At 38.6% G+C, this 22,426-nt stretch overlaps 1 protein-coding gene across 1 annotated transcript in view; it reads left to right on the forward strand.

Annotated features, from left to right (window-relative positions):
* Positions 1-21,478, forward strand: part of SYTL5 (synaptotagmin like 5) — a 46,211-nt gene extending 24,733 nt beyond the window's left edge. Inside the window, exons 7-17 of the mRNA XM_062515173.1 lie at positions 378-507; positions 2,246-2,352; positions 6,254-6,343; positions 10,231-10,296; positions 11,259-11,437; positions 12,291-12,393; positions 14,556-14,717; positions 17,824-17,932; positions 19,512-19,647; positions 20,524-20,732; positions 21,336-21,478. Of these exons, the coding sequence (XP_062371157.1) occupies positions 378-507; positions 2,246-2,352; positions 6,254-6,343; positions 10,231-10,296; positions 11,259-11,437; positions 12,291-12,393; positions 14,556-14,717; positions 17,824-17,932; positions 19,512-19,647; positions 20,524-20,732; positions 21,336-21,478 (1,434 nt within the window). The remainder of the gene's footprint in view (positions 1-377; positions 508-2,245; positions 2,353-6,253; positions 6,344-10,230; positions 10,297-11,258; positions 11,438-12,290; positions 12,394-14,555; positions 14,718-17,823; positions 17,933-19,511; positions 19,648-20,523; positions 20,733-21,335) is intronic.
* Positions 21,479-22,426: the final 948 nt, after the last annotated feature.

A 22,426-nucleotide genomic window follows, 5' to 3' on the forward strand; every position in this document is an offset into this window, starting at 1 on the left:
TGGCTTTGCCCTGGCTGAAATCATTATGCTAGTACAAAAAACATATGTTTTTTTCTTTTCTTTTCTTTCTTTTTTTTTTCTGATTTCTGAGCTGAGTGAGCTTCTAATAGATTTGTGTTTCTTTTCCCTGATACTTTACTCTGATTCTTCAGCTGCGAACTCAGAATGCAGGCAAGAGTTGCATCTTTGTGTAAATTTTATGCATCATCAATGCTAAGTAAAGCAGATTAGGCTGGAATCTAAATATATTCAGTAATAACTGGATGTTAAAGGAGCTTTGGAGTTCTGGAATCTAATAGAAATTATGTTTTTATAAACTAATAGTGAATAAACTTGGGTTTTGTATTTATGGCATGTGCATTTTTCCTCTTGGGCAGGACACTGGCTTGGAAAACGGCATGATTATCCCAGCAAGTGAAAGTGTACCTGAAGATTTAGTAAAGAAGCATTGCAGGAAACCATCTGGAACACCTTCCATTGCAGTTTCTAGGGTATCTTTGTCATCAGGCAAGTATTTTCTTCTTTCTGACAGCCTTTATAATCAGAGGGTTATGCCCATTCTTGTGAATCTGCTCCTTTCATTCTTAAAACATGTTGAAATGTAAGTTTCATAAATTTGTTCATTCTGAAAACACGTCCCTTTTAGTGATCAAGTTCATACCCGATCACAAGTTTTACATTAAGGAATGGGAATTTTTAGCCCAGAACATTGGTACAAAGTTACTGTTAGGTAAATCACATGCTCTTAGAGCTGTTACAAGATTTAATTCACAACTGCATGTTGTTCAGTCATTCTCTGTGTGCTCCCCTGTATGAAATACTATCTGTACATAATATCACTCTGCTGCTGCCATTACATTTCACACCCACCTTGCCCAGAAGCAAATTTGGGAAATAATGAGTGGTCAGAGAACAAGTCCCTCACAGACTTCTTGCTTGTTCATTTTTATATGTGATGCTCTGAACCAGTCAATCCATCTGCAGTTTACCTCATTTCATTGGAGACTGGAAGGTAGAAAGGGTTTACACAGCAAGGTGCTGTCAGAGCCACTTGGCAGTAATGGATGGAGATCCTCTTTTCCTCTCTGAAATAGGAGGCAGGAGCATCCTGCACTCTTCTGCTTCCCCCAGGCACTCAGCTGGGTTCCTGCAGGGCTGATGGGTTTACAGGCTTCTCTCTGAAACACAGCAGGACTCACTTTATTGCAGCTGGATTTAGCCCAAAGCAGAAACCCAGAGGTGTATCCCACAGATCTGATCCAAGGAGGGAATGTTCCTTAACTCAGACAATTCAGCTTGAACAGAGTTGCCTTGAGAATGTTGCTCAGTGCAGCTCCAGGAAGAGGTGTTAGCTATGGCTACTTACCTGGGAAGTAAAAATTCTCCTGTTCCTGCTACCTTACAAAAGAAAAGTTTTCTGGTAGATAAGAACTGACCTCGTGTTACCAAAGCAGGTGGATGCTATTCTGAACTGTAGGTAACTTGGGAACAGGCCTCAGACTGTGCATTTGTCTCTGGCAAAACTCAAAGGACACTGAGGTCAGGAGAGTGACCTTTCCTGTCACATCAGCTGTTGAGCTGGTAGAAGATGAACAGTTAAAAACCTTTCAGATTCCTACCTGCAGGATCTAAAAGTACTCTCGTCCCCCTCTTTTCTTTCTAAATACATTGAAACTGTCTCACAAAAGATTTATATGGGGAGGACTAAGAGTCCTTGGAGAAAGATTTTCTGTGTCTTATACGGAGTTGATGAGAGAAACTTCTGGAGCTCTTGAGACTATTTGTTTCCTCCAAATGTCTGCACAAGGAACACTGTTAATGACACAAGTACTTTTTACATCCATCTGTATCCCCAGTTGCTTGATTCTGATGCAGATACTGGGGAGATTGTGGTGGTAGGTGTGACAGTCACTGTGGACAGTGAGTTTTGCAGCACTCCAGGCTACCAGAAAACATCAAAATCTTTATGATCTATGGTATCATCCACAGAAGACAATCACAGTAGATAAATAATTAGTACAGGGGAAAAATTATTGCCCAGAAGGCTGAGCAGCACCAGAAAGCATATTTCTCCACTTATCATAGTGATGTTCAGTTGCCATAGTTTTTGGCAGAGAATTAAAATATTGTTTTAATTTTTTTTTGTTAAAAAACCACTGGGGTTGGGATAATACTTGTATGGGAGATGAAATGGAATATTTCTATACAAACTATAGCAAACATTTAAATTGTTTTTGTTTCCCAGACCGTAGCCAATCTGAGATAGATTTGAGTGAATCTTTCTCTGAAGGAAATGAGGATACCCTGAGCATAAGAAGCAAATCTGTACCAAGTGCCTTAGATCAGGAATGGGTGAGTATAAATATGTAAATGTTCATCTGGTGGAAATTCTCTTTGTTTGGACCAATGAAATCAGCACTGTATGTGTATCTATTTAAAATATGGGTAAGGCAGGACATTCTTTCAGGGATGTTTAATGAGTTTTTTAATAGTGTCATCTTCTGAGTATGTTTGCTATAGAATGATTTCATGAATGAATAATCATGGTTTCAGTTTGTTGTTAATTTGCTGGGTGTTTGAGTTCACAAATAAAAGAAACCTAGCCTGAAAATAAATTCCAGGCACTAAATTACACATGCTCCAAAATTATATTAATTTGTATTTTCATAAGTTTTCATTTTGATGCTGAGAAAGTTCATAGTTTAAAGGCTTAAATCTTTGTCTGGCCTGGTTTTCCACTTATCTGTATTTTCAGCAGGAAGACCCAGCTTTCTGTTCTGGCAATGTTGCTTGCTTATCTTTCTGTTGACGCTTCCATTCATCTCCATGCCTTTTTTTGTGCATTCTATGGATGCTTCTCCTGAAGTGGTTCACAACTTCCATCTCCTCTTATGCACATATCCAAGATAGCCAGTTTGCAGTTGTTCATCAATGCTATAAAAGAATATCCAAACTTATTAAATATGCATGAGGGGAAAAAAAAGTTATTTAAATCATTCTTTCTCTAATCACAGTTTATTCTAAAGTTTCCAAATGTGCACCTGTATTTTATGCATTTTTCCTGTCATCCTAGTCTCTCCCTTCCATCTGCTCTTTCCAGAAGGGCATTGGCCATGGAAGATGTCTCCCTTTCCTGCAGTGTTGAAATTTGAGTCTTGGTGGAAAAACCATGTGTTGGGATTTCCATCTTCTCTTGGATTAGTAGCAGTCAGAGAATGTGCCTGCAGCATTGCTTTGGGTTAATCTTTGAGGAATTAGCAAAAGATCTTCCAGTGTGTCAGGTGTTGGTGGAAGAACAACTTCAAAAATAAGTGGTTTATTTTTAAATTGTAACAAAGAAAAATGATGTGTTCTTTATTAAGAAACTGGAAAATAATGCAGAAGAAAAGCACAAAATAAAAAAATGCAGACTCTATATTTCTTTATATCTGTCCTCTGTTGTAATTGACAGTTAACAACTTAGATATTTCTCTGAGGCAGCTGCCAGAGGTGACAAATCCAGAGGGGTTTTCTGTTCTTTGATTTTTGTCTTCTGAATCAGAGATTTTGTTTCACATTTCTTTCTTGCTGACTCTGAATGACATTTTAGATTGCATACCTGCAACTCTGTAGCTTCTTTGCTAGCACAGGAGACTTCTCTTGTGGTATAACCTTGATTTAGCTGCTCTGGAGTCTGGTGCTAATTCCCCTTTAAAATGCCTTCATAACAGGAGTCACAGATCTCTGATTTTACCCCTATCTTCACTTTCTCTGCCTTATGAAATGAATTCATTGCATTCATCAGCTTTTGTGCTACCATATTCATTTAGGGTAGCTTGTCTCACAGGAATCCTTCAGAGTCTTGTCCCATATTCATTAAGGATACAGTGGTTTGAGATAAAAGCTGTACTCCTGCTGGACTTCCTTATATTTTGTGCTTGCATGTAAGAGACAAAAAGAAAGGTAGCTGATGATGGCAACAACAGCTCCTGTAGCCTGAGAAAAGCTGGAGTTATACTTCCTTTTCTTCTATCTGAAGTACTCAGTCTCTTGTTCCTGGGTGATGGGAGTGGTGTAGGAGGTGCCACATGTCAGTAGGATATGCAGATTGCTGGAATTTATCAGCTGAAAGGATGGGAGAAGGCTCTTAGCTACTTTGCTCCCACCTTTATCAGGGAAACCCATTACCCACAGAGAGAAATCAGCTGGAAAATTGAGTGGATATTTTCCTTCTCTAGCTTAGTATTGCTTTTGAAAATGAAAAGGGACAAGCCCCAAAACCCACATGGTGAGGTCCAGATTCACCAAGGAGCATGGGAAACCAGCCAGACCAATTGTTGTGTTCAAGTGTGAGCACCTTTTCTAGAGAGATGTGTGCTGAATTCCTGACCAAGTATTGTTCATTGCATGCTCAGCTGCTTTCTTAGGAGTAATTGGTTGATGTGCCTTTTATAGCCCCCACTGGAGACCATGAGATTAATACCCTACTAGCTCTAACTTTAATAAGCTAATAACACCAACCAATTACATAGTTGCAATTCTGTAATACCTCCTGAGAAATATAATTGTTGTGGTGCAAAATAAATTGAGAGCTTAAGTTAAATATTAACTTTTTTTTTTAAGTTTTAGATTTCTGCTTGCAGACAAAAATTGGTACTCAGCAGTTAGGACTCTGTGAAGCAATGTTAGTATTTGAGTGTCTGAAACACCCCAATCTGATGATGTTGCCTTACTTTTTTTCCCCTTTGTTTAGTTGTTTTGCAGTTAAAATGTAGCATTGTTTATTTTCAAATTCACTGGTATGCATGCAACAGTATGGTTGGAAAAAACAGGAGAGAGTTTTTAATGTCTAGAATTGCTTCTTCTAGTTCCATGGGCAAATAAGAAAATCGTATTCCTGTTCCAATTTTAAAACTAGACATCACCTGACATGTGATCTCAATGATAGGAGTAGAAATTACAGGTGGAGTGGTGGGGTTTTCTTTGTTTTATTTCAGGTTTTTTGGAGTTTTACTTTTGAGTCATTCAGCTGTCTGTCTCCCTGAAATAGTTTGGTCTGTTGTGCCTAGGTCTCCAAGGATTTTTCCTTTCATTTAGTATGAGGTATCTATTACTTCAGCTTTCCTTTTTTTGTTTGTTTGTTTGTTTGTTTGTTCTTCTGTGGGGTGGTAACAGCACCTTCAACAGATTAGAAAAACAAGAGACCAGCAGAGCAAGATCATGATAAGAACATGAAAGTAAGGGTTTTCTTCAGCATGTAAATTTTGGTGATAGCTTGTTCTGATTTCCCCCTGCTCAATATTACATATGCAGTAACAATTGGAAAGCAGTAATAGAAAATCACTTTTAGGTGGTTTCACATCAGTTCAGTCACTGGAGCAAAGGAGGAGATATGTAACAGCCAGTTTTATGTGAAGTATGGCAAATATGCTTCAATTTTTTTTATGTTAACTGTGAATTCAACTCTCCAGCAGCACTTCTCCCTGCCCTCCTTTTGCTGATTAGCACAGAAGTCTTTGAGACTCCTGAATTTGAATACAGTATTTCTCTGTTTGGTTTCAAAGAGTGAGAAAAACTAAGAACAGAGAATGAGGTAGGTCAAAAGGTGAGGTTTTTATAGCTACAAAGCAGACACATGGAAATTGAAAATCTGACTCCCATTAAAATTAAAAACAAAGTCTTTCAAAATATACTTATCATGAGGCTGAGGGAAACACTGAGATTTCCAAGCTATGCCTAATAGGATTATAATTGTATTCTGGCATTTTTCCTGTTATTTTAAGTAAAAGTTAAGAATCCCATTAGGACTATTAATCATGTCTAAGCATTTGGTTTGGATTTTACTTCACTGCTGTGTTTAAATAGTGAGTTTCTTTCTGTATAGAGGTTAAAGATGCTAAACTTCAGTCTTGCTTATTAAAACTCAAGCATCTATATGAAGCGGTGAAATTACTGATTTCCCACCTTTTTATTATTAATACAATGCAGAAATTTAATGATTTTTTAAAATGGTTACCTTGATAGTATAGGTATTTAAAGAGACTATGAAGTATATGTGTGAAGATTCCTGAAAGCACAGCTGTCTCTTCTCCTTTCACTCTGTGTCTTTGCATAGATGTGGAAAATGTTAATCAAAATTCCTCTACAGAACAGAATTTGAGTGCATCCAGCACCATCTTCCTAAACTGGAAAACTTGTGAAATGAAATTAAGTGACAAGGGCTGACCAAATAACGTGCAGAACATGACAACTAAAATACCTGTTTGTCATTTAGGGCTATCTGGATGAAACAGAAGAAGATATTGATGACATAGTGGCCTCTTGTTATCCAAGAAAACATGAACATATGACAAGTGGATTAACAGTAAGCTCTTGAGCAGAAAACATCCATTGTCCATCCACAAAAGGCCATATTTCCTCCAGAAAGGGATTTATTTCATATCACTTATCATATTCATCTTTCATTCTACACTTGAGAAACATCTTTCAACATTCACATAGACTTTGTATTATATTATTAATGCTGTTCAAAGCTAAAATGCTGTTCTCTGCAGGGCATGGAAAGAGAAAACTATTTTGCATACTCATTAGCAGATTTCCTCATATGCTTGGGTTATTATCAAGCTTACATGTGGAGAAGGCAAAACAGAGGTGTTTACAGTGTGTGACTGCTCAGCTTTGCAGAGGAGCACTTGATTTTAATTAAATTGAAACAAAGAGAACAAGGCTGTGGGGGGAGTTTCCTTCTCAAACTGCTATCTGATTTTTTAGGTTCTTGGGACACAAACATTTGTCTGTGTGTTTGAATACATCCCACTTCAATGGAAACATTGTCCACCCCCCAACTCAACTTCTCTCATTCTTCATGGTGTGATTGCTATGCCACCCACACCTGGAAAGTATTTCCCCTTACTGCAAGAGAGAGGTGCTTGGGGATTAGGTTGGTGACAATAAAGGGATAGATGCACCTGATGGTAGCAACAAAATTGGTCTAAGAAGCCTTTTGCTGTTCATTATGTGGCCTGTGTTTCCCTGGGAAAGAAAATAGATAATAAAAGCAGCCCTTAACATCTCTTGTTTATTATTATCTGCTGTGTACCTTATTTTTGGGATCTGTGAGCAACTGATGTCTTCAGAGAGTCCTCTCTGGCCACTCTCCTTAATGGCTTGTGTCTAAGAATAGCTCTGGACTGCACAAAGCAGAACAAACTCTATGTAGAGTGTGTGAGTGCTGAAGAGGATGAAGAAAGATGAGTCTGAATACTAGAAGGGGGGAGAAAATAAGGTGTATGGCAATAACTAAAGGACCACTTTTCCTGGGTTGCACCCCCATTAGTCTCTGTGCACTTAAGTAAGGCCAGGGGAATCCCCAATGAAGCTCTTGATCCCAAAAAATGGAGTTGGCTGAATCCAAGCTTGGCTTATGCAGGGAGGAGAAAGGGCTGAGAATATTAACATCACAGAGCATTTTGATGTCTTAGGTCTGGCCGTGTCAGAGCATTTTTCCCTCTGATTTTTGTAGTTCACAGACACAGCAGAGAGTGCAGCTCTTCACCCCACGTCAGGCTTGAGCACCTGTAGCCTGTGGACACTGGGCTAATTGCACCCACTTAGCTGAGGCTGGCAAGGACTCACAGCCTCTAATGCTTGCTGGTCCCAGGGATTTCATAGACAGGGTAATTTTCATTTCCTCTGAATATTGATAAGAGGGTTGCAGGGGCTTAAGTGCTCTCTCCGTTAGGCCACTAATTAAGGAACTGCATTTAGAGATCCTTCCCTCTGTGCTTCAGGCAGCATTCTGTGCATGTGTTGGGTTTTGTCCTTTGCTGTAGATTTCCCTCTGACCTTTCTTTTGAGCAAAGTGCAGCTTTTCCAGTGCTGTAGGCTTGAAATAATCTCACATCTCAATGCTCCCATTTCTCCTTATTCACCATGACATGATTTTTAATGTCACTGCATGCAATGTTATAGCAAAATTGTCAATGGGCTTCTCCCTGCAAGAGCAGGGCAATTTTACAGGTTCATTTCTTTATTCCCCTTAAGTGTGTTGCTAACATCTTCCCATCCTTTATTTTTACCTTCACTTTGATTGTTTTTAAGCCTTTGAGCCTTCTTGCACAGTATGTTCATTTATCCTGTGCTGTCAAATGACTGTTAACTATTAAGGCACACTGAAATAATGTTGTTGATGAACTCTTCTCTCTTTTCTCTCTTCTCTCTTCTCTCATCTCTCTTTTCTCGTCTCTCTTCTCTCTTCTCTCTTTTCTCTCTTCTCTCTTCTCCCTTGAATTTAAAATAAGTATGGCTAGTCTATTAATATTTGATGAAAAGAAAGAAATATCACAAAGGATAAAAGACACTTGTAATCTACCTGCAACATAAATGAGCAAAAATGGAAGTGGAAAGTGATATTGAAGAGAAATTGTATCTCAGTCTTTTATTTTGTGTTTTCCCAATGCTACTGCCTGAACTGTGAGTTTAGGTTTCTCTTCATCCTTCATCCTCCACATATTGATGTGTGTTGTCCAGACCCACTACATCAGTGAGACTAAAACTTTTCAGTTCTTTACTGCAGAGCTAAGATATGATGCAAAACAAATATAATCCTTTGTGAGGTATCAGAATGAGACTCTGCATCCTTCGTATGTTGTTTGCTACTTACTAAACAGGAATATGAGTATTTGTCTTTAGGATTTTACATTTAGTGTGTGCAATGTCCAGTATATATGCTACAGAACAGATTCTGGGGGTGGGGTTAGGGTTAGTGGATTATATAAAAAAAGTGGATTATATCAAATTCTACTCAATTTATATGATTTTCTTTGTGGTTTGCAAGCAGTTCAGAAATTGTGTTTGCATAAATTCAAGAGTCAGGGGCCATCTATTGGTTTTGGACCTTCTCACACGTTCTTTTTCCCCCCAGGCATTTATCCCATGCTGCCTGCTTACCATAAAGCTTGAGGAAAAAAGTATTTAGATTAGAAGCAGAGAAGTGTTTGGAGTAGAAAACAACTTATCCACCTCCTTGTATTGGTATAGCCTTGGGTTTTTTTTCTGAAGTGGGCATACGAATCATTGCATGGATAATTTAGGCATTTTTTAGCACACACTGGACTGGTTAAGTTCCCTATTAGTTCCTACGTTCCTAAGTGTTAAAGGATATTTTCATGTATTTTAGAGGTGGAAATATATAAATGGTAAAGGCTGGAATTTAGCTCAAAGCATGTTAGAAATTGGGGGAAACATGTCACATTAGTTGGTATGTGTTGATAATTCTCCAGTAATTTTAACCAGTACAGTTAATGGAATTTCAGACAACTATAAAAAGGATTAAAAGGACAAGAGTTTCTCTTTCTTTCCTTTTTTATTTTTTTTCTTAATTAAGTATAAAGCCAGCCACCAGAAATACATCAAAAGCACCTTTTTTTGCTGTTTATTTTTCCTACATGGGTTATAAAATTTAATTTATGGGTAATAATCGCTTATATAAAATTTCTTCCTGTCTGCTTTTGTTTACCACATTGACACAGAACTGTTTATCCCTTGAGCCTTCTGTGCTCCAGGGCCCTTGGGCAGGGAGCTTGGAGAGTTGGATTTTGTCACAAACCAATTCTTTCTGTGTGGCTTTCCCTGGACTGTGCCCTTCCCTGCAGCTGGCAAGGAAGGACATGGGTCAAGACACACTTGGTGAGATCCTGCTCTAGCAAGCAGACGAAGGAAAACATGCCCTCCAATAATGAATTGATGTATTTTTTTTTCCCCCAGAAAGTGACATGTTTCAACATTTTAGTGCAATTGTCATCTATTCTTAGGAACTCCACAGAGAAACTGCTCTTTCTTACAAAGTCACTGATGCTGCAAATAGAGCAATGTTTAGCTTCTGACTGGCTTCAGGGAGGACTGACATGCACATGGTCTTCTAAATGAGAACAAATCCAAAATGTAATTCAATATGAATCCAAACCTGCTGAGCTACTGTTCTGAAATGTAACTTTTAAATTTTGATACAAAGGTTACCTCATTTCTATGTAATTACTTTGAACCATGCATCATTCATTACTTGAAGTGTATGGAAAACACAGCATTTCTCTAATTTGGTGATACCTTTTTCTTTCTTTCTCACTCTGGCTTTGCAATACAAACTTCCTTTACCTTTCTATATAAATAAAGATTTCTCACCGCACTTATTCTTTCTTATTATAGCAGTCTAATGCTCTTTTCTCTCTATCTTTTGCACTGCCTTCCTTAAAGAACTCCCCAGAAGGCTCTGACAGAAAATGGACATATTTAAATGTTCCTGAAGCAGATGGTGATACTGTGAGTTTTCCTGAATCCTCTTCTCTAGCTTACTTTTAAGGTGTCTCTCTCCTTTCTCCCTTTTTGCTGAAGACTGTACCTGTGTGTTTTGCAAGGTTCCTATGTGTCAGAATTTAGGTGGTTATATATTCTGGTTTTGGAGCAATCTTGTTCAATGACTCAAAAGAAAATGCATGCCAGATTTCTCAAATGCTTTTGGTTCTGGCAGTGTGTGTATTTCTCCAGTTTTCTTTAATATATATTCAGTTCTTTCCTAACTGTAAACTTGTGGAAGAGGGAATCCTTATAGCAGTACTCTGCATTTTATGAGTGTGAAGGAAGAAGGACTGAGGGATGATATATTATGCTGTAGAGGAAGAAACTGTGGTATTATTGATAAAACTTTTTGATTTCACAGTATTTGCAGCAATGGGGTGGGGTTGAATTTTGCTCCTTCTTTTAGAATTGTTAATGAGAGACAGGTGCCACTTTGAATAAATATGGTTTCATACTATATCCATTATGGATATCCTTGTAAGTTTTCCTAAGGGCTCTATCAGCAGTTGTCTTACGAGACTCAGTAAAAATGAGGTGGCCAGCTGAGCCAGAGAAGTGATTTTTTTTTCCCCTCTGCTTGGAACTTACATGAGTTTAAAATTTATGTAGCTTGTCTGCTCTTCAATTCATACATTAATTAAAAGGTGGTAATTTAGATTTAGTCATGTTTATAAATAGGTTTGAATTGTGCATGGAAAAACATCTGTCTAGACATTTAAACTACTATTAACTACAGTTCTTATTACCTTTATATCAAATCATGGCAATTCTATTCTAGGTATACCTGTTTCCATAGTAAGTCCTAAAAAGTCTGACAATATTGCAAGGCTGTAGCTTTATGAAGAAGAAAAAAAAAAAAAAAAAAGCAGATTTTGAAGAAGAGGAACGTGTTCCAGCCTCTGAGCCCTTTTCCTGTTCCCCTCCAGACGAGCATTAACAGCATGATGAGTGTGTATAGTGAAACTGGTGACTATGGCAACGTGAAGGTCAGCGGTGAAATCCTCCTCAATATCAACTACATCTACAAAACAGGTGCCCTCAACATCCTGGTGAAGAGCTGCAGGAACCTGGCCATTGCAGATGAGAGGAAGCAAAGGACTGACCCGTAAGAACAGAGAAAAATTTCCTCGAGCTCTGTTAGGGGTGGCCCCCACCACATCCCATCCTGACTGTAACCAGGGGTTGGGATTCAAGCCTGGGCATTCACAGGACCCAGTTGCTAAAGCAGAATTCTGGTGATGGCTGAGTTTGGGTTCCCTGTGGGAAGGGCATTTCCTGTGTGCTTCTTAAGGCAACATATGCATCTTCTTGGGAAACAATAAGATTATGTAAATTACCAACCTGTTTGATACTAAAAGGGAAAAAATATGAAGGAATAGGAAGGCAGCAATGAATTTCTCTTTACTGCTATTATCAAAACTGAAGTATATGAGAGGAGTGATGTTCTGGAGGCAAGGATTAATGGAAATAACTTTCTTTTCATGTGCCCATAGATGTACTTTGCAAGCATCATGTTTTCTGAGTTTCTCACTGTAGTTTTAAATATAATATATAAACGGTATCATCAGAAAGTAACAATTAGTGTCTCTAATCATGATTAATCTATGGTATATGCATTATGAAGTTTCTAATTATACTGTATTTGTATGTATATTTTATCACATATGACCAGTTGTTAATCATATACAGCAAAAGAGAAATTGTTAGGAAAGCTTGTTGCATTTCTGAGAATAAATAAATTAACTTAGCTCTGCCTTTTTTTATTCTGATCTTATCTAACACTACTAGGTAGTTAAAGGCCATACCTCTCCATGTTTTGCATGTTCTCTGTTATATGTTAACATTCTTTACACTGCAAAAATTAACTTCCTCAAATGCTGCTGGTGCAGCAATGTCAGGTCTTTGCTCAAACTGGTCATTCTCTATTCCTTGCTAATATTTTGCTCCTTGCTCTGCAGATATGTCAAAGCCTACCTTCTGCCTGATAAATCCCGCCAAAGTAAGCGCAAGACCAAAATTAAAAGTAACAGCACCAACCCAGAATTTAATGAGACACTGAAGGTGAGAACAGTCTCTCTCTCAGGCTCTGATGAATGTTTCACTTGTCTCACAGGTGTTTTCTAGATGTGATCCAGTACAGGGATTCGAACTTGGAAGAGATGCCTCAAAAGGGAAGATGTTAAAGGAAAAGCATCTAATAAACCTATGAATTGCAATTTCTGGCTTTCAGCATTAAGGGAGGTTAAGGTTTTGTTTGGTTCTCCCCTGTACAGTTTAAAATTCCATTAGTTTCTGGAGATCTGTTTCAAAACTGTTGATGTTCCCATCTAGCTGAGCTTATGCCTGATGCTGAAATAAAGCTAGATCAGAACTTCCCGTCTAAATGATTTTGAAGAGAAAATAATATTTTGCAGTAAGACCTGAATTCTTTTGGAAGCTTTAACTTATTTCTAAAGCAGAAGTAAATTTGATAAGAAAATGTCAATAACTGCTTCACTATTTGTCTTTTTAAAAACCTGTGGTGAAGTCCATTTTCTGTTGCAATGGACTTGATGCAATCGAGGACACAGTGCCCACAGCTCTCTCTTTCCTTGCCCTTTACCCACCCCCTCTAGAGAGGCTGAACTCTTCTGAGCTCATCACAATTCACCTCCCTGGCTTTGTGGTGCAGGTGGGAATGGTGGGGTTACTGCCCCATCCCTGCCCCTCTGGCATCTTGACCTCAAGGCTCCTGCTGACTCCCTTTCCTACCAACTGAAAAGAGTTATCCAGCAGGTTCATGAAACCAGAAACCTTTTTTTAGTTTCTCCTGAAATATATATTTAATTTCAGTTAAGTTTTAAATAAGTTTCTTAAAATAGAGGCAAATAGATGTTCCCTGGTCAGTGTACTTGGCTTAGCCTGGCTACAAAACCATTTTGCAGGTGCACACTCAGTTCGGCCATGATGCTTGCCAAGATGCTTGCCTTTTTATAGCCTCATTTTGAAATGGCATAGAGCAAACTTAAGGCTTGCCTGAACTGGGAAAAAATAAAGTATTATTAGATTTTATTAATCGAGTAATATAGCACTAAACATAATTGCTGGGTGAAGATAGGGCATAGAAGTTTCTCAAAAATTCGCATTGTAACAAAAGGGGGTTATTTGAAATGTGCGCAGATATGGAAGAGTTGTTGAAAAATTGTTGAAAATCCTCTCTTAAAAAAAAAGAGAAGAGTATGAATTAAATCTGTCTTGTATCTTCTCTCTTCGGCTTTTATTCCATAGTTGCAGAATATGAGGTTTCTCACAGTTGGCATCTAGGGTTTGGCATTGTAGATATATCTGTATATCTATAAATAGCCTATAACTAAACTATAACTAAACTATAACACATATAATTAACCAATCTCTATAATTAGCCAACTGACTTGACTGTTTCAGCTTTTGGAGAGTACTTGTCCACATCCAGATATTGTTCCTAATGCAAAAATAAGACATCTGGTTGCCTTCAGCTAACACTAGAAGGGTGAATGGCAGGGAAATAATGGGCTTTTTGCTCAAAGTAGGGCATGAAGAGCTAGAATTCCAGATGTTTATAATTTTCTGTGTATTTGCTAAATTACGATGTGAGTTTTTTAATAGTTTTGATATATTAATAGCTAGAGATGAGTCTTTTAGCTTTCAAATCCAACAGTGGCTTCTGATAGACTATGCATACCTTGTAGATGCTGTTCTACATGTTTTCAGAACAATTTTTGTAAGCTACAAAGAAAAAATTGGATATGAGAGGGTGCTTTCTGGAAAACAGTGTTCAGCAGACTCTCTTTAGGGATGAAAGGACCAGTGGGGTTTCTTCTTTTTATTAGCCTAGAGGTTGATCTGCTTCTTTTACATAAACTTGTAGGGAATTAACAGGATCATAGTTTTAAGCATCATTACTTTATAGTTATAAATACCCAGTAAATAATAATAATAATAATAATAGTAATAGTAATAAATGCCACAGTAGTGTTAGTAACATAAATTATCACTGGATGTATACAACATAGAAAGATTTCACATTAACATTCTGAGCTTTCTGGCTAGATCAATCTTGTTTGCAAGGAAAACAAATCTCTTTCATGCTCCATTTGTTAACTGCTGTGGGCTTGGTGAAACTGAGCTAGAGCCATAAAAGGCTCAGTGGAAAATATTATTTCTGCTTATTCTGTGAGTTTCTTTTTCTCTTTTTCTGTTGGTAGTATGTCATCAGTCACTCACAGCTGGAAACCAGAACCCTGCAGCTTTCTGTCTGGCACTATGACAGGTTTGGACGCAACAGCTTCCTTGGGGAAGTGGAAATTCCATTTGATTCCTGGAACTTTGAAAATCAGGGTGATGAGTGGTTTGTGCTCCAGCCCAAGGTAAGGATTTCCAGGACTGGTGAAAGTGCTGGGAAGAAACTTTAGCAAGAGTTAGTTATATTTCTCTTTTGGAACTTGTTTCCAAAGCAGGACTTTATAAATGTCTGTTATGACAATAAAAAAAAAATTACTTGTTCTTAATTCAGTAAAAGCTTGCTCGTTTTAAAGCCTTAATGAAAATTTCACATATGATTGGCTACTTAAAAACAATAACAAAAAAAAGCTTTTAAATAAACTTTAAGTTCATCCTGTAATAAACTCCAGTAAAAAATAACCTAGTAAATACATTAATTTTTAAAAATAGCACATAAACCAAAGAACTTTCCTACCATTCCCCCTACCCAACCCTTAATAGGTTATCAAAGAAAAAAGCTTTATTTTTTTCAGTTCAAAGTGCTTTATACCTTTCAGATGTGACAAAACAAATTCTTCATCTCTCATTCATCTTAACTAGAAAGGCAAAGATAAGGCCTCTCAGCCAGCAAATTAACTGGTCTCTGAAACAGAGCATGCCCTGGACTTCGTGAAGGATAGGGTGACTTCTGTGCCCAGGACTGCCCTGCTTTAGCAAAGGTGTTTATTTTTTAAGAGATTCAAAGAGCTGCTGTAAACTAGAAAATTAAAGGCTTCTCTCTTGCTTGCTCCTGCAGCAGCCATAATCCCCAGGAATTCCAGGGGTTTAGACTGACATTTAAGAAGGTGTATTTTTCTAATTGCAAAAAAAAAGTATACAATGTGCATCTGATATTGTCGAGATTGTCTGGATGATTTGGTTTTTCTATGTTCATTACATTTAAGGAAATTGTATTTTCTTTTGGGTTTCAGGAGAGTGTGTTTAATATTTGCCTTTCTATCGGGTGGGAGATGGATCTGTTTGCTCTGTAACTAACTTCTAGGTAATTTATTTTAAATCTAAGGGGGAAATAAAAAAGCCATAAAGCTCTCCTGCTCAGGAAAATAAGTAATGAGGTACTAAGCATTTCAGCCAGTCCAGTGGAAGGTGGTATCTGATTATTTCCAAACCTATTAAAAGGAATTTTAAATTTCTTCTTTTACTCTAAAAGAAAGCAAACTAAGAATTGGTCTCGTCTGCCTTCTAAGTAGTTGCCAATTGTATTTTTACATTTAAAAGACTGTTAAAATTTTTGATCAGCAAGGATGATATTTTAAAAAAAATCAATTATTGCTTTTTGAATTGACAAAAAATGAGTCACTAGTTAATATTCATGCAAAATACACACTGTTCTCCTATATGGACTGCCTGATAGAGACAGGAATGAAGAAATGGCAATCAAACATTTTCTGGGATTTATTACAGTGCTTTGTTTGTTTTATCATGAATCATTTAGTTGCTTTAGTGAAAAGGCTGAAGACTTGAAGACGTGTTTCTTCTATGAGCATTGAGAGATCTGTTTTCCAGAGGAGTGTGGTTAAGTCAGAAAAGTAGAGAAAAAAACGTAGAGTTCTGTGGCTAAAGAGGGGACAGAATATGGAGTCATGTCATATGGGGGTTTGGGAGTTAATTTGTCAGAGGCTGACAAATTTTTTCTGACATTAGGACTTACACCATTGCTTGTTCACTAGTATAACTAAATAGAAAAGAAACTTTGATGCCTTTATGGGAAAATTGATCCTAAACTTGCTTAGTTTAGGCCACGAGTGAGCTGCCTGACTGGCAAAATGTAGATGTGTAAATTATTCCACAGCTGTTTAGCACAGGTTTTCTTTAGTCCTTTGTTGTAGCAGCTGGCATTGTACAGTGGTGTGAGACAGGACTGTTTTCCTCAGCAGCAGCAGTGCCTGTGTTGCTCTAAAAATGCTTCAAAGTCACAAAAGGGCCCTGTTGCTATGACTAAAATTGCTTTGCTCTCTGTCCCATCCTTGGGTGCAGATTTAGCCCCAGTGAACGTGGCCACACACCTTAAGAATTCCTGATGGGGCTTTTTGCTTGTAATAGAATCTTGGTAATAGAATTTTGACCTTCGTGGAGTGTCAGGAAACAAGCTGAATACATCTCATAGAAATACATTCGCAGGTCAGACATTCCTCTCTAAACAGTTCTTTAAAGGCTTCTGTGGTGCCTCCAGCAGTGCTGGAGGATCCTCTCCCTTTATACATGCCCTCTGTCCCTCTAAAGAAATCAGGAAGATTTGTTCATTTGTACCCAAACCTAAGCACTGAAGCATACACAGAAACCACATCACAGAATGGTTTGGGTTTGCAGGGACCTTAAAGATCATCCTGTTCCAATCTTCCAATCCCCTGCCATGGGCAGGAACAGCTCTCACTGGGCCAGGTTGATGCTGAGAGCATCTGAGTAGCCCCACCTCCATCAGTGAAGTCAGATCTCTCTGGGTTGCATCCAATGTTTCCAAAATGCAGTTTCCAACTTCTTACAATGTGAATGGAAGTTCAGTACCCTGCCAGTGAAGGCCTAATATTATTTTAGCAAGAATGGACTGAAGAGCATCAGTTGTACTCTTCTGAGTAAGAAGTAAACATTTATAAAGAAAACTGTAGAAATGCAGAAATAGTAGCTGTGTAGAAAAGGAAAAGGGCACTGGGAATAATAGTTTTTAAGAAGTTTTTGTGTATCAAAGCTGCACTCCGCTCTCCTTCACCTTTGTTCCCCACACACCTATTCAAAGAGTGACTCTGGAGTGACTTCTTTAAAATACATGAAACTAATTATATTTTAAATCCTGACTGATGGAAATAAGGGCTGACTGCCAGCTTAAAACAGTTACAGTTTATATACTTGGAAATAAGTTTGATGGGGGGTTTTTTTTGCTGTTGTTTTTTTTCACTTACTCATGCTGGATAACTCTCTCCTCCTTGTGTTCACTGAACAGTGCCTAACAACACATGAATTTTTTTTCCTGAGATCTTGCATTCCCTAGCTCAGAAAGTTTTCTAAAATGTGATTGCCTCCACTTTGGAATGTCTAATGATCTGAAAGTAGGCTGGTACATCTTGATGTATTTAAGAAGTATTTAAAGCACTCTATGGATGTATTGATATATTTCAGCAGAATTAAAATCAAAAGAAGAAGGTGAGTGAGTAACCTTGGCTGGATTTCTGGTTGATTTGTTCATTTTCTCTTCAGGTGGAGGTTGTGACAGATTTTGGGCTTCAATACAAAGGAGAACTGACAGTGGTTTTACGTTATATTCCCCCAGACAGAAGCCTAATGCTTCCTCTGGGGCAGTTTCAAGGTAAATCATTAATAATGTTGATTTTAAAAATCATGTGATGATGATGTATTTAAAATCCTCACTTAGGGTGAAGATTGAAATCATACCTTAATATGCTTGTTCATAGAATCACAGAATGTTAAGGGGTTGGAATGGACATGAAAGACCATCTAGTCCCAACCCCTGCCATGAGCAGGGGCACCTTCCACTAGACCAGGTTGCTCAAGGCCTTATCCAACCTGATTTCAATTGTTATGTGTGGAAATTCTGAACCAAGTGAATGTTTTTTTGCTTCATCCTTTTCTCTTACCCTGAACTTAAGGAGAAAGGAAGAGGAATATGCAGTCAATGGTTGATGCATGGCTCTGATTTAATTTAGAAAAAAATCCAGACATTAGGTAATATGATCAAGGGCAGCCACAAAGAAATAAATTGTCTGTATTGTAGGCTGAGATTTCTTTTTTCAGCGAGTTATATACAGTGTTTAGCTGATCAAGTAATAGACTTCACTTAGTTCTTCATACTCAATTCACCTGAATCTGCCTTATTTTCAGCCTTTTTTCCCACTGATTTTCTTCTGCTCAGTCTTACTGTATTACTGCTGCAGTTTAGTACTGTGAAATCTTATTTGCGTTCTTTAGTGTGAGCCATTATTTTCATTGGCAATGAACAAGGGAAAAGAGTTACCATTTCTTTGCATTGTATTAGCATGATGAACAGCAATCCTTCAAAGTGAGAGCAATCACTGGGTAGCACTTGAGTGCACATGGATATTCCAGGTGCAGGTATATCACTGTCTTAGTTGCAGTATTGCTTGTTAGCATTTGCATTTGATAGATTAGATTTCTTTTTTTTTTCTTTCTTCTTTTATGACAGATGATATTCCCTCTATAGTAGTAAGGTTTACTCAAGGTTTGCTCTCTTTAAAGCTGATTGTTATCAGCTCAGTCAGGATAAAGTCTGCATTTTCTAACATCAGTACATTTTAACATCACTCCTGATTTTCTTTCCCTGCTGTTTTCAGCCTGAATCAGTGTGTGCAATCTCTGCTGCTAAGAGCTCCTTAGAACCTGCAGCAGCTGCAAGTGCCCGTGTCCTTGTGCTGCTGTTTGGGAGCAGCAGCGTGTCAGGAGCACTGTGCCCTCTGCCCTGGTCTCTGAGGAGCAGTGCATCCCCACACACAGGACACAGCTGGCTTATTTCTGGACTTTAGGCTTTGGGACACAGGTTTTATGGCTTCCTTTGTGGTTCAGGGCTGCCTTAACATCAGCACTGGAAGTGGATTCTGAAAAGGGGGCAGGATTCACTGGGCATACAATTTTTTTGTGTCCAGCATAGCAATCCTCAATTACTTATATTGGGACTGGACTTCAGATAGAGCATGCTGCTGTCTCCTGCAGACACCAGCTAGTTAAGTCTTTGGTCAAGTTCTTTATCAAATATGGAGTGATCTTCTGCCTCTGCCTTAACAAGGAATGATTTAATCCCACTGCAATAAATTACTTTTTAAAATCTAGCCAAGACAATTTACATATCCAAATCAGTCTTACAGTGCGTATGTAATTTCTGAATGCAATTTTCAACTTTGTTCTATACTTAGGGAAGAGAGGATTCAAAAAAGGAAAAAAAGGAGATTCTCATCTGCCATCTGGAGGCATATTAGAAGTCCTTATCAAAGAAGCAAAGAATTTAACAGCAGTGAAATCAGGAGGCACATCTGATACTTTTGTGAAAGGGTTTGTGGGCTTTTTCCTCTCCTTTTTTTTAATGACTGCACTGGATCTAATTTAAGATTTGTGTCATCTGCCTATAAGCATTTGGGTACGCAAAAAATTTACACAGTTTGACAATATCTGTGTGGTTTTTTTAGATATGCAGCATTTTGTGTTGGACACTCAAAGTCCAAACTACACAGAATGCTTGTGTTTGAAAAAAATGAACATAATCCTGCATCTCTCATTATAATGGATTTCTTCTTGATGTAGGTTATGCATTATGAATGTTACAAATGTTATAAATTTAGGAAGTAATAGATATCTTAAAACATTTTTCTTTGCCAGTTTTTGCTCTGAATGCTAATTTTCAGGCTGCTGATTTTTAGGTATGTTCCAATACCTAGAAATGGGTAGAGTGTTGTGGTCCACAAGAAACATCCTGACTTTAATTCCCTGGTGGAACTTAGAATTTAACTTGACCTTCTGGTGCACTTAAAACTCAGTGCATACATTTAAAGTAGAAAAAATAATTTTCTTTCTGGACAATCTCTTTTTGTGCTTTGAGAGGGATACTGGACAAGATTACTTCAGAGAGGTCCCTTTGAGTCAATGTTTTTATGACTCTGTCTATATTAAGCCTCACTGAAACAAAAGTTTGTGGTTGAGACTTGGGGAAGAGAGACCTAATTCCAATTTCTGCTTGTGGCAACTAACATTGTTAGTATGAGAACAAATGGAGCACAAATGCAAAATAAGCACTTGAAGTAGATGCTCAAATTAATACCAGTGGAGAGATGGAGTCCTGATCCCATTTGGGCCTCTACATGATTTTTATATATTGTGAACACTGTGGGAAAATCCATTTCCATATTCATTTTCCTTTTCTTTTTCTCCCAGATATCTGCTCCCAGATGACAGCAAAGCTACAAAACACAAAACTCCCATAGTCAAAAAGAGTGTGAACCCCCAGTGGAATCACATCTTTGCCTTCAGTGGCTTGAACTCAAGGGACATACGGAATGTCTGCCTGGAACTGACTGTGTGGGACAAGGAGTCACTCTCCAGTAATATTTTTTTGGGAGGTGTCCGTTTGAGCACTGGAAATGGTAAGGTCCCATCTGACTCAGGTTGCTTTTCTTATACTGCTCTTCTCTTTCCCTACCCCATGTGATTCATGTGTATGAAGGACAGAAATGTTGCTGAGTGTTTTGAAAATATATGGTGTTGGGGGAATTTGAAAATGGAGAAAAGGAAACGTGTAAATAATGTGTAGATGATTTAGTTCTTCCCTCCACTGAATAAGACACAAAAATCATGTGCCCATTTGTCTTTCTGCACAGTCTAGAAGAACTGTGGAAGCATTGGGAAGCATTCCTTAGCATCCCAGTGAGGAGTCAACTACTTCTTCCCAGCAGCAGCCTTTCTGCTGATGATGGTGTGAGCTGGAAGAGGTGTGAATCCATTCATCCTGTGTTGGGAAAAAGTTTGTGGTGCAGTGTGGGGAGGTTTATGAGCCTCTGCCCGTGTGCCTGAAGCAGTTCAATGACAAACTGGTGCTCTCCAGGAGCTGCCTGTTGTCAGTACAACTCCCTGTACAGGTGGAAGTGTGAAGTGCTTGTCATTTCTCTTGTACACTGTTGTAGTAAACGAGCAGTGATGTTATCTGCTTCCTAAAATGGAAAATTCCCTCATGTTTTTACAATTGTCAGGTGTAAGCAATGGCAAGGAGGTTGACTGGATGGACTCTCAAGGGGAAGAGCAGCACCTCTGGCAGAAGATGATTGACAGTCCAGGAGTTGCAGTGGAAGGGGTGTTAATGCTGAGATCCAGCATGGGAAAACGCAGACTCTGAAAGACTTTAACTGCTGGGGGTGCCACAGGTACTCCTGGGCTTCAGTGCTGTCCAGGCTCCTGTCACTTTGCCCATCTGAACATCAGAAGGGTTGTACCCTTTGCCTTGGATATTAAGGCTCTGAATGAGATTTTAATGCATTCTGCACTTTCATGCACGTTTTTTACCCAGGCCTCTTGTGTGAATTGTTTCTCCTGAAGCCAGTGAGAACTGGACGTTGTGCAGAGATCAGACTGGCTTTCTCTGTCCCTCCTGGTGGCTGGTGTGCAGCTGATGAACATTCTGCCTGAGCGCTGCTCAGAGAGAGCAAATTCTCTCACTGGTCTTTTATTGAGTAATGCCGGGTTGATGAATCTCCTTCTAGCTCAGAGATGGCCCAGAAGGCAGCAGTGGCACTGTGCAAGCATATTCAGAGTGAGTCTGTGCCTTGGTGTTTGTAAGTTAAGAAGCCATAATGTTGTGAAGGACAACAAACGGTGTTTCTTTATCGTGTTTGCTTGTTGGGCTGTGCAGAGGTGCAGCACAACAGGCTTGGGACCAAAACCCAGCCAAGCAGGACCAATGCCATGTGTTGCACCCTAGAAACAGGCAGCAGTGAGCTGGTGGGCAGTGCTGGCGTCCTGGCATCCTCTGGGTGTTATAATGCACGTGTATAAAAGGCACATTTGGTTCAACGTAATCAAAGAGCCTCTAACAAAAATGAATAATAACAAACCTCGAACAGTTTCCAGAAGTACATGATGCTAGTGTGTTTTTCATTCAGTTGACAGCTCTAGCCAAGACCTTCTGATGTCATTGAACAGAGGGAATATGTCCACATGCCAGTGCCCATCTGATGTGTCACTGAGATGAGACACATGCCAGGTTTGGACAGAGTTAGTTAAAATTTGATTCAACAGATTGTATAGAACAGAATGGGATTAAAGCACATGCCAAAATTATTTGCAT

This window comes from Cinclus cinclus, chromosome 2 (assembly GCF_963662255.1).
Source record: "Cinclus cinclus chromosome 2, bCinCin1.1, whole genome shotgun sequence".
In the NCBI taxonomy this organism is placed as follows: domain Eukaryota; kingdom Metazoa; phylum Chordata; class Aves; order Passeriformes; family Cinclidae; genus Cinclus; species Cinclus cinclus.